The sequence below is a fragment of the Manis pentadactyla genome, chromosome 10, assembly GCF_030020395.1.
Source record: "Manis pentadactyla isolate mManPen7 chromosome 10, mManPen7.hap1, whole genome shotgun sequence".
Taxonomy (NCBI): domain Eukaryota; kingdom Metazoa; phylum Chordata; class Mammalia; order Pholidota; family Manidae; genus Manis; species Manis pentadactyla.
In genome coordinates, this window is record NC_080028.1 from 105,894,975 (window position 1) to 105,907,507 (window position 12,533).

Sequence of the window (12,533 nt, forward strand, 5' to 3'; positions counted from 1 at the left end):
TTTTCAGCTTGGTATAGTCCCATTTTTTTCATTTTTGCTTTTGTTTCCCTTGCCTGGGGAGATATGTTCATGAAGAAGTTGCTCATGTTTATGTCCAAGAGATTATTGCCTATGTTTTTTTCTCAGAGTTTTTTGTTTTCATGGCTTACATTCAGGTCTTTGATCCATTTTGAATTTACTTTTGTGTATGGGGTTAGACAATGATCCATGTTTCCTCCTTTTTTGCAGCCACCACCTCGGGCTTTGGAGCTACAACTCAGACCAACAGCAGCGGGACCAGTAGCTCAGTGTTTGGCAGCATCCCGTCATCGCCCTTCATGTCCGGGTTGTTAGCAGGTCCCGCTGGCAGTGGGGGCTTTGGGATGAGCGTGCCTGCCCCCCACAGCATTTCCACCACTGGGGTGTTCGGCTTTGGCGCAGGACAGAGTGGGAGCACCGGCAGCACGGCTCCTTTCTTGGGAGGCTTGAGTCAGAACTCCCTGGCTGCAGCTGGCCAGAGCACACCCTTTCCCTTCCACGTGGCTGGCACACCTCAGAACATGTCTGTGTTTGCAGGTGAGATTTGGAATGGGCTCGGTCTGCAGTGCCAGGCGCTGTTTTAAGTGGCGACACGGTCTCTGCTCTCAGAGCTGTACGCTGTGGTGAAGAGACAGATATTATCACAGATGTTATCTGTAAGCAGTGTCAGGTAGCCATGTAACTCATGACCGGAGGAGCTATTTAGGTAGACAGCAGCCGCCTTTCTGAGGCAATAGGAAACCGAGGCCATAGCCGTAGTTCCAGAGTTGGGAGCAGGGACAGCGGCTGGTGGTGAGGGCGTTGCAGGCACAGGGGCAAAGGCACAAAGGTGGACAGGAGCCTAATGTTTTCATGAGCAGACAAAAGCCAGGTGCGGCTAGAGGTTTAAAAAGGAAAGTGGGATAAAATGACACTAAGAGATAGGCAGAAAGAAATTCATTGATGGCCTTTTAAAATGTTTTTGTTAAAGTACTAAGGGAAGTCACCATAGAATTTCAGGCAGAAGGAAGTGATTTTATTTGCCATGTGGAAGATGCATGATAAGGAGTTTGGGCCCAGGTAGCTTCCGTTTTCTTCACTGTATATAAGAGCTCCTTGGAGCACATTAGGGGGTGATGTGTACCAAGGAGGGCCTCTCTCAGTAGTCATTTTGGAGATGGGGAGAAAACGACATGGGAGAGCCGTGCCGGGCAGTTGTGAAGTCTGGGAAATTGTGGTTAGGAATTTGAAGCAAGGCCGGTCAGCACAGTTGTGTGTGTCTGCCCAGCAACAGTCAGGCTTGAGGTGTGGATCTAAAATAAGTGGATAGAGAGTGAACCCAACCTGGTTAAATGGTACAGGGAGCAGGAGGTGCAGGGGACTGACTACAGGCCCTGATGAGGCAGAGGATCTGGAGTGGGTGTGATTGGCACGGTAGCAGGGAGAGCACTGTGCTCACATCTGAGATCTTGGGCAGGATCACTTCCTGATTGCAATAAGGTGTGACCCCCAGAGGCCAGGTGGGGGGGAAGATTACATGCAAGGTCAGCACCTTGGCAGGCACCCACCGCACCTCAGGCCTAGACAGATACAGATACATGTGAGAGGATCTTCCCATAGAGCCACTGTGGAGGATAGCCCAGCACTGGGCAGGAGGCGTCATGAGGGCAAGCGTGTGCAAGAGATCAAGTTCGAGTGGGCCTGTGGGAGGATGGGGGCTGACTGTGGTGTGGGGCTACAATGAATTAGAGGAGAGGGAGCAGGCAAACAGGGAAGAGACATAACATTAGCCATGAGAGAAGGGAGGTCTACTCAGTGTCCCCCTCAGCTGTGCTGTGGTGGCCAAGGGAGTGCAAAGGTTCTCCTCCTCAGGTGGCCAAAGGGCAGGTAAGGGGCTTGTGCTCTGCTGCAGCTGGTGGTGGTGGGGGGTGAGCTCCGGCTCACGTGGAGCACAGGGGTTAGGACCCAGTCACCCCACGTGCTTCCTTACTGAGGGGTGAGCCGGACAGTGGTGCGGGCTAAGGGATCCTGTGGGGATGCATTTGCAAGCAGACCTCCCCCCAGTTCATTACTGCCTGCTTTGACACCTTCTTCTTGTGGGCCTAGCTGTCACAGTTCTTTGCGGTCTCTCCATTCCAGGCACATCCACACCCACCTTTGGTCAGAACACCCCTGCCCCTGTATTGGGTACATCAGGCAGCAGCCTCTCCTCTGGGGCATCCTCAGCGCCTGCCCAGGGCTTTGCTGGACCTGGAACCTCTGGTAAGTTGCAAGTCTCTCTAGTCAGGGTGACCTGCGTATTCCTTGAAGATGGGTTGGGGTTGTTGGGGGAGTGTTGTGTATTTTCCTTGGCCGTTGGCCCCACTGCAAAAAAGAATTGAAAGGCAGAGACACAGTAGTGAAGCAGAGGAAAAGTTTTATTTAAAATTACTTACAGAAAAAGTGCAGTCAACCTCAGAGAGAAGCACCCTGAAATGTTGAAAAGAGACAGTTTAAAGTGAAAAGTTTACACACTTAGAAGGTGCACGTGACCTCAGGGAGAGGAGCGCCCCGAGAGTTTGGGGGTTCCCTCTTTTAAGGATTCTTCAGTAATGTGACTAAGGTCTGGGGCTGCAGACCTGTTAGGTGGTCTTTGAATAATACTTAGAACTAACTTAACACAAGGAACTTCCTGCTGTGATTTCTCCCTGGGAGCCCAGCCTTCCTGGTCTGGGAGCATATCAAACAAGACTGCCTGCCTGGCACCCAAGGTGGGCTGAGTTATTGTCTGTTTGCTAGAGAGTAAGTTAAGAATCTTCTTAACATCCTGGGTATTAAAATGCAATCTTATTTTTAAGATGGAATCCTTCCTGCCTGTGACTATGTTGTTTTTGCTGGGCTTGCTTGCCATTATTAATTGCCCAGATTGCAAACTACTTGATTAGTGCCAAAGGAGAAAAAAAAAAGCATGTAGGTAAAGTTAAAAAAATAATCTGTGCCTGCATGATTAACACAGTAAAGCCATGGGCTATGCTGAGGTACCCTCCTTTCTCTGGGGAATATTCAAACATTCCAGGCCAAGTTGGTCCTGGCTTTTTGAGCTTTATCTGATTCACTTTGGATCATTTTTAGTGGACTTTTTCCTGGCCTTATTCTCTTTCCATCCCACTCATATCTATTTTCCTGCCTAACAGGGTGCAGTGCCTCAAAGAAGAGGCCAAGAGAGAAGTGACCTCACTGGCAGTCAGGTGCCACTGAGGAGCAGGGAGGGAGTGGAGGCCTGGGACTGCTGAATGCCTAACTCTGGAGATCTGATATGGGGGCACAAACATACATTTCATGGTACTCTCGTGATTAGGGGGTTGGAGAGCTAAGACAGGCAGAACACCTGGAGAGATTGAGATTCCAGCTGCTTGTGGAAAGTAGGGATCCATATCTGGCTACTCTGGGACAAAAGAAAGCCGGGAAATCTGAGAGACTTCCAAACAGCAAGAGGGCTGATAAAGGGCCAAGGATTGCACAGAGCTTATTGCTCAGGAGAAAGGAGAGGCAGACAAAATTGTCCATGTGCACTCTGCCCAGCAGGTTGGGAGCTTTCATGATCTTCAGGAACTCCAGCTCCCTGGGTGGCTACACAGCTCCAAGGACCACCTCCGTGATAAGCAGCCTACTGCACCTTTCTCCCAGCCAGCCCCACCTGGCTTGCAAACCGTCAAAGCCCACCCCTTGCATTTGGCCATGCAGAGGGAAGCCCTGTCTACAGCAACTACAAATGCAAAGCATAGAGCCTTATACCTGTGTGTTCGGCTCACTAGTTCTGGCAGTGGAAACAGCACCGCAGCCGGGAAGCAGGAAACAGCTCTTTCCTCCCCCCAAGCACCAATACCACTCCCCTACGACCCCCAACATTGCTTCAGGGACTGAGAAGCTCCAGATAGTAGAGCTTCTGGACACTAGAGGGCGCCATATACAAATATGAAATGCCAAAGGAACCTGGTTCAGAGTAAAATTATGAATAGGAATACAACCCCTGAGAAAGATTCAAATGAAATCGGCTTCATGAATCTGCCTGAAAGGGATTTCAAAATAAAAATCATTAACATCCTCATGGAAGTACAGAAAAATATTCAAGAACTCAGGGAGGAATTCTGGTTGGAGATCTAATCATTATTGAACACAGTATCAGAAATGAAACATACAATGGAAAGTTTTAAAATCAGATTAGATATGGTGGAGGAGATGATAAATGAAATACAAATGAGAGAAGAGGAATACAAAGAAGCTGAGGCACAGAGAAAAAAGGATCTCTAAGAATGAAAGAATATTGAGAGAACTGTGTGACCAATTTAAATGGAACAATATTTGCATTATAGGGGTACCAGAAGAAGAACAGAGAGAAAAATGGATAGAAAGTATCTTTGAGGAGGTAATTGTTGAAAAATTCCTCGGTCTGGGGGAGGAGATAGTCTCTCAGGCCATGGAGGTGCACAGATCTCCCAACACAAGAGACCCAAGGATGACAACACAAGACATATAGGAATTAAAATGGCAAAGATTAAGGATAAGGACAGACTATTAAAAGCAGCCAGAGAGAGAAATAAGATGACTTATAAAGGAAATCCCATCAGGCTATCATCAGACTTCTCAGCAGAAACTTTACAGGCCAGAAAGGAGTGGCATGATGTATTTAATGCAATGAAGCAGAAGGGCCTGGAACCAAGAACACTTTATCCAGCTGGGTTATCATTTAAATTTAAAGGAGGGATTAAACAATTTCCAGATAAGCAACAGCTGAGGGAATTTACCTCCCACAAACTGCCTCTACCATTTATTTTGGAGGGACTGCTATAGATGGAAGGATTCGTAAGCTGTAATAGCTGTTATCAGAGGTGGTAAAACCACAGTAAAGAAAGTAGAACAGCTAATGACTAGGCAAGAACTATCTCCAAAGTCAATCAAGGGATAGACAAAGAGTACAGAATATGACCACCTAATATATAAAGAATGGAGGAGGAAGAAAAAGGAGGAGAAAAAAAAGAACCTTTAGACTGTGTTTGTAATAGCATATTAAGTGAGTTAAGTTAGACTCTTAGATAGTAAGGAAGTTACCCTTGAACCTCTGGTAACCACGAATCTAAAGCCTGCAATGGCAATAAGTACATACCTAGGGACTATCTCCCTAAATGTAAATGGTCTGAATGCACCCATCAAAAGACATAGAGTCACTGAATGGATGAAAAGCAAGACCCATCTATATGCTGCCTACAAGAGACTCACTTTAAACCCAAAGATATACACAGACTAAAAGTGAAGGGATGGAAAAAGATATTTAATGCAGCTAATAGAGAGAAAAAAGCAGGAGTTGCAGTACTTGTATCACACAAAGTAGACTTCAAAACAAAGAAAGTCACAAGAGACAAAGAAGGACATTATGTAATGATAAAGGGATCAATCCAACAAGATAATATAACCAGTATAAATATCTATGCACTCAACACAGGAGAACCTACATATGTGAAACGAATAGTAACAGAATTAAAAGGGGAAATAGAATGCAATGCATTCATTCTATGAGACTTCAACACTCCACTCACTCTGAAGGACAGATCAACCAGACAGAAAATAAGGTAAGGCAAAAGAAGCACTGAACAACACATTGGAACAGATGGACCTAACAGACATGTATAGAACTCTACACCCAAAAGCAGCAGAATACACATTCTTCTCAAGTGCACATGGAACATTTTCTAGAATGGACCATATCCTAGGCCATAAAAAGAGCCTCGCTAAATTCAAAAAGATTGAAATTGTACTAACCAGTTTGTTTGACCAGAAAGGTATGAAACTAGAAATAAATTAGGCAAAGAAAATGAAAAATCCCACAAACACATGGAGGCTTCACAACATGCTCCTAAATAACCAATGGATCAATAACCAAATAAAAACAGAGATCAAGCAATATAGGGAGACAAAGGATGACAATGATTCAACACTGCAAAATCTGTGGGACGCAGCCAAGGCTGTGCTAAGAGGAAAGTATATTGCAATACAGGCCTACCTCAGGAAAGAAGAATCCCATATGAACAGTCTAAACTCACAATTAATGAAACTAAAAAAAGAAGAACAAATGAAGCTTAAAGTCAGTAGAAGGAGGTATATAATAAAGATTAGAGCAGAAGTAAATAAAATTGAGAAGAATAAAACAAAAGAAAGAATTGATGAAAGCAGGAGCTGGTTATTTTAAAGGAAAAATCACTATGGACACCACAGAAATACAAAGCATTATTAGAGAATACTATGAAAAATTATATACTAACAAACTGGATAAGCTAGAGGAAATGGACAGCTTTCTAGAAAAATACAACCTTCCAAGGCTGACCCAGAAAGAAACAGAAAATCTGAACAGACCAATTACCAGCAATGAAATTGAATCTGTAGTCAAAAACTTACCTAAGACAAAACCCCTGTACCAGATGGCTTTACCGCTGAATGTTATCAAACATTTAGTGAAGACCTAATACCCAACCTCCTTAGTTTTCCAAAAAGTAGAAGAGGAGGGAATACTCCCAAACTCATTCTACAAGTCCAACATCACTGTTAATACCAATACCAGGCAAAGCCACCACAAAAAAAGAAAATTACAGACCAATATCTCTGATGAACATAGATGCAAAAATACTCAACAAAATATTAGCAAACTGAATTCAAAAACACATCAAAAAGATCATCAGGATCAAGTGGGATTCATCCCAGGGATGCAAGGATGGTACAACATTCGAAAACTTCCATCAACATCATCCACTACATCAACAAACAGGACAAAAACCACATGATCATCTCCACAGATGCTGAAAAAGCATTTGACAAAATTCAATGTCCACTCATGATAAAAACTCAACAAAAATGGGTATAGAGGGCAAGTACCTCAACATAATAAAGGCCATATATGACAAACCCACAGCCAACATTATACTTAACAGCAAGAAGCTGAAAGCTTTTCCTTTAAGATAGGGAACAAGACAAGCACACCCACTCTCCCCACTTTTATTCAACATAGTTCTGGAGGTCCTAGCCACGGCAATCAGACAATACAAAGGAATAAAAGGTATCCAGATTACTTCAAGTTCTACTACAAAACTACAGTAATCAAGACAATTTGTTACTGGCACAAGAACAGACCCACAGACCAGTGGAACAGAATAGAGAGTCCAGATATTAACCCAAACATATGATCAATTAATATATGATAAAGGAGCCATGGGCATACAATGGGGAAATGACAGCCTCTACAACAGCTGGTGTTGGCAAAATTGGACAGCTACATGTGAGAGAATGAAACTGGATCATTGTCTAACCCCATACACAAAAGTAAGTTCAAAATGGGTCAGAGACCTGAATGTAAGTCTTGAAACCATAAAACACTCTTAGGAAAAAAACATAGGCAAAAATCTCTTGGATATAAACATGATCAACATCTTCATGAACATATCTCCCTGGGCAAGGGAAACAAAAGCAAAAATGAACAAGTGGAACTATATCAAGCTGTAAAGCTTCTGTACAGCAAAGGACACCATCAATAGAACAAATAGGTATCCTACAGTATGGGAGAATATACTCATGAATGACAGATCCGATAAGGGGTTGACATCCAAAATGTATAAGGAGTTCACGCACCTAAACAAACAAAAAGCAAATAATCCAATTAAAAAATGGGCACAGGATCTGAAAAGACAGGTCTCCAAAGAAGAAATTCAGATGGCCAACGGAAACATTAAAAGATGCTGCACATCCCTACTCATAAGAGAAATGCAAATTAAAAACACAATGAGATATCACCTCACACCACTAAGGATGGCCACCATCCAAAAGACAAACAACAACAAATGCTGGCAAGGTTGTGGAGAAAGAGGAACCCTCCTACAGTGCTGGTGGGAATGTAAATTAGTTCAACCATTGTGGAAAGCAGTATGGAGGTTCCTCAGAAAACTCAAAATAGATATACCATTTGACCCAGGAATTCCACTCCTAGGAATTGACCCTAAGAATGCAGCAGCCCAGTTTGAGAAAGACATATGCAACCCTATGTTTATCGCAGCACTATTTACAATAGCCAAGAAATGGAAGCAATCTAAGTGTCCATGAGTAGATGAATGGATAAAGAAGATGTGGTACATATACACAATAGACTAGTATTCAGCCATAAGAATAAAACAAATCTACCATTTGCAACAACATGGATGGAGCTAGAGGGTATTATGCTCAGTGAAATAAACCAGGTGGAGAAAGACAAGTACCAAATGATTTCACTCATCTGTGGAGCATAAGAACCAAGAAAAAGCTGAAGGAACAAAACAGCAGATTCACAGAACCCAGTAATGGACTGACAGCTACCAAGGGAAAGAGACTGGGGAGGATGGACTGTGAGTGTAATGCCATATGTGGGGGGGACTTGATAATGGGGAGTGTCTACTGACCATAATGTTGTTCAGGTGATTGTATATTAACCATACCAAAAAAAATAACAATAAAGTTTAGAAAGAGAAAGAACTTCAGCTGTTTCATGGGCACCGGGCTTGCCTTTGGGGTGATGGAAATGTTCTGGAGCCAGAAAGGGGTGATGGTCACACAATCCTACGAAGCACTAAATATCACTAATGGTAAAATTTACCTGTCTTTTACCGCAATAGTTTTTAAGAAAGAACATACAGATGAGAAAAAATGTTAACATCAATACCCACAATTATTTCCGTATTTTTACTCCATTTCTGCCCTTGGACATAATTCATATTTGTGAAACACAAACCAGAAAATACCACCCTTCAAGAGGAAATAAACTATCTCATGATGGTAGGTAAACAATGGAGAATCCAGGATGACACTCCCCTCCAGAATTCTAGTCACTTGCTAAGCTCTAGAGCATTCTCTCTCTCTGCCCCTACAGAATTTTTTTCTTTCCCAAAGGCAGTTTATACATGATGGATACCTGACCCTTGAAATTCATTCCTAGTACTGAAATACAACCATGTTTGTTAGCTAAGTTCTTTACAGTAACAGGATAAAAGGGTAGAAAATAGCAGTTCCACCGTCTACTTGACAAGTTTACTTGTTTACTAGTTTTTGCCCAAATAATCCAGTGTAACAATCCCTCTCTACAAATATGGTCTTTTATAGCTAAACACAATACAGCTAGTCTAATCTTTAATCCATAGTCATAGTCACAAAAAAATTAAGATTGAGACCAGCAAATCTATTCTCTTAGTTCATGAAAGGTATTAAGGATTTTACCTGCTCTAAGTACCTCATAGAAGTTGAACCATATGTTATTTATCTTTTTGTGACTAGCTTATTTCACTTAGCATAATGCCTTCAAGGTTCATCCTTGTTGCCGTGTATCAGAATTTCTTTCCCCTTTAAGCTGAATAATCCCACTGTAATGTGTACATGACATTTTGTTCATCCACTCATCCATCAATGGACATGACAGGTTGCTTCCATGTCTTAGCTACTGCGAATAATGCTGCTGTGAGCAAAGGTTCCTGAAGCTCGGTATTCAATGATTTGGTGTATATATGCAGAAGTGGAAATGCTGGGTCATAGGATTTTATTCTTTGTTTGAGGAAATACCATTACATATTCCTTAGCAGCTGCACAATTTTACATTCCCACTGAGAGTGCACAAGCATTCCAATTTCTCCACATCCCTGACAACATTTGTTATTTTCTGTTTTTTGATCATAGCTATCCTGATGGCTGTGAGGTGGTATTTTACTGTGGTCCTGATCTGCATTTCCCCAATGACGAGTGATGTTGAATGTCTTTTCTTGTGCTTATTGGCCGTTTGTACATCCTCTTTGGAGAAATCAAGCCCTTTGCTCATTTTCCAGTCAGGTTATTTTTTTGTTTTGTTTTTGAGTTGCAGGACTTTTTGACGTATTTTGGATATTAACCTCTTATCAGATTTATGGTATGTAATTGTATTTTGCCAATCCATAGGTTGCCTACCCATTAGCTGTTTTTAATATAAAATAGTCTGCATCTGTGTCTTTTAAAATAGTTAACTTTATTTTCCACTGAGAGTCAAGATGACTAAAGTGCAGTGCGTTTTTAAGGTTTGCCGAGCAACTCTGGGATATGTTACATGGACCTGCCCAGTAATTAGCATAAGGTGATCACTTCCACAGAGAATCTGTAACTCATATATTAAGGCCCCTCACCTAGAGCAATAGCCTGGCACTAAGTTCACCAGCACACAGTGAATTGTACTTTTCATTCTGTTGTAGTATATACTTATATACAATTTACTTTTTAAATCCATTTTACATTGTACACTTCAGCGGCATCTATTCCATTCACAATGTTGTACAACTATACCTGGTACCCAGCTCCCAAACATCACCACCCCACAACCCTACGTCCATTAAGCAGTTCCTTCCCATTCTTCTCCCCCAGCCCCTGGCAACCACCAGTCTACCTTCTATCTCCATGAGCAAATTCTACTTCTGTGACTGCTCTACAGACAAAATTGAGCAAGGATTTCACCTGACCGTTATTTTCCTTCAGTTGTCACTGATCTTCAAGTAGCAGAGATAACTGCCTCAGAAAGTAAGAGACTATGATAGGAGACTCCATCCTCCAATGTATAAGGCATCAAGAAACCTAAAAAGTATAATCTGCAAGTTGCTAATTACACCTAAGCCTTACATTGACAATGGATACCTTTTTAAATTCACTGTGCCTGGAATGAGCATGGTAAGAGATTCTCTGAAGTCTAACAAATTCTATTCTGTATTAAATGCTATACTTAATTGTTAAAATCCAGGATTACATTTTATTAATCTCAAGTTTTTAATGGAAATCCCTAAGCTCTTGAAAAGTTCTGGCTCCTTGCTAATATTTTGAAGAGAAAATCTAAATGAGAAAGAGTATTATTTACTCTTACCTTGTTTGGCATCATCACAAGCTGGTGGTCTTTACAAATAGATCCTGATTCCAGCTTTCCCAGGACCACAGTACCCATATCCTGTTTAATTTAAAATGAAAAATCAAGTTTCAGACTTTTGTTATATAAAAACACAATGTGAAATCTTGCAGAGCTTATACACAATGAGTATCTTGGCTCAATTGGTAAAATGTTTAGGATTAATCTTAAACACAGAATAGGTAGCAAAGATTCCATATTTGTATCATAAGCATATGTAAAATTATAATTCTAATAAGTAGTTATGCATAAGATTTTAAAAGAAAAGGTGCAAGAGACAGCACAAAATTTATCTGATCTGATTTGCTCAAATTCAGATTCTCTCAGTCTCTCTTCCGGGGCCGTCTCCTTCTCATCCAGATCTCAGCTCAAAAGTCGTGTCCTCCGAGTCGCCCTGCGGGGCTGCCCGCCTCCTTGTCCCCACGCTTTGGCCCACGACTCGGTTTCCCCTCTCGGCCTCCGGCGCCCTGGAGCGATGTGGTCTCCTTCCTCGAGGCCCGGCTCGCGGTGTCCGACGGCTGTGGGAGCCCGCCCGGCGGGGAGGCGCCCTGTGTGGCCGGCCGCCTCCTGACGCTGCGGGGGCTCCCACGGGGGGGGGGGGCCACCGGCCAGGGCCCCGCGGCTTCGCTGAACGCCCAGAACCGCAGCCCCGGGGCCCCCACGGTGCCCGGGTGTACGTTCCGGGGCGGGGGCCGGAGCTGGGCGGCCGGCGGGGCGGGGCGGGGCGGGGCGCGCTGTCTCCAGGCCTGTCTGGAGCTCCGCGGCGGCAGTGGCGGCAGTGGCGGCGCGCGGCGCAGGCACAGGCCAGGGTAGCGGCACCATGAACGGTGAGTGGCGGCGACGCCGCCGTGACCCGCCTCCGGCTTCGGGGTCCCCGCGTCCCGCTGCCCGCAGACCCCCGTTGCAAAGCTCCCGGTTCCCTGATGCCAGGCACGCCCATTTCCTGGCCCCGGACACCCGCAGTTCTCAGGCGTCTCTCTAGTCCCTGACTCTTGTCCATCACTTACAACCCGCTCCTAGACATCTGCCCCCCGTTTTCCTGCCTCTGCCCGTGCTCCGACCTCCCTGCCCGGTTACCAGGCCCCCAGACCTCAGACCTCCAGGGTCTCAGTCCCTCTTAACTGCTCAGCCTACTGAGACCCAGTTCCTGCCCCCCTGCTCCCCAGTCATTCCCACCACCAAGGCCTCTTGTCCCCATTCGCTCCACACAGACGGAGTGTCATCCCTGGAGACTTAGACCTCCTGGCTCTCAGTCCCCAGAGGTCTCTGAGCTGTCCAGCCGCTTCGTCTCCCCTGTCCCTTCTATTCTCTTGTCTCCTGTCCCCCAGCGCTTTGCTGTTCCAGTCACCAGTTGTTCCCAGTCAGCCTGAGTTTCCCTTTCTGGTCCTTGCTTCTTACGTTTTGGTTATTTTTTCATTCTCCAGCTCCTTCCAGTTCTTTTCCTAGCTTATTTGAGGTCTCCCTTGTCCATGCCTGCAAACCTTCCCTCCTTGTCCAATGCTGAGCCCATCTGGGGACCATCCTTTGGTTTTCCCAGTCCGCCCCTCTCCCTCCCATCAGTGAAGGATGTAGTTTTGGT

General features: G+C 44.3%; 1 protein-coding gene across 1 annotated transcript in view; it reads left to right on the forward strand.

Annotated features, from left to right (window-relative positions):
* Window positions 1–11,767, forward strand: part of LOC130679396 (putative nuclear envelope pore membrane protein POM 121B) — a 40,925-nt gene extending 29,158 nt beyond the window's left edge. Inside the window, 3 exon segments of the mRNA XM_057488010.1 lie at window positions 229–555; window positions 2,137–2,259; window positions 11,322–11,767. Of these exon segments, the coding sequence (XP_057343993.1) occupies window positions 229–555; window positions 2,137–2,259; window positions 11,322–11,767 (896 nt within the window).
* Window positions 11,768–12,533: the final 766 nt, after the last annotated feature.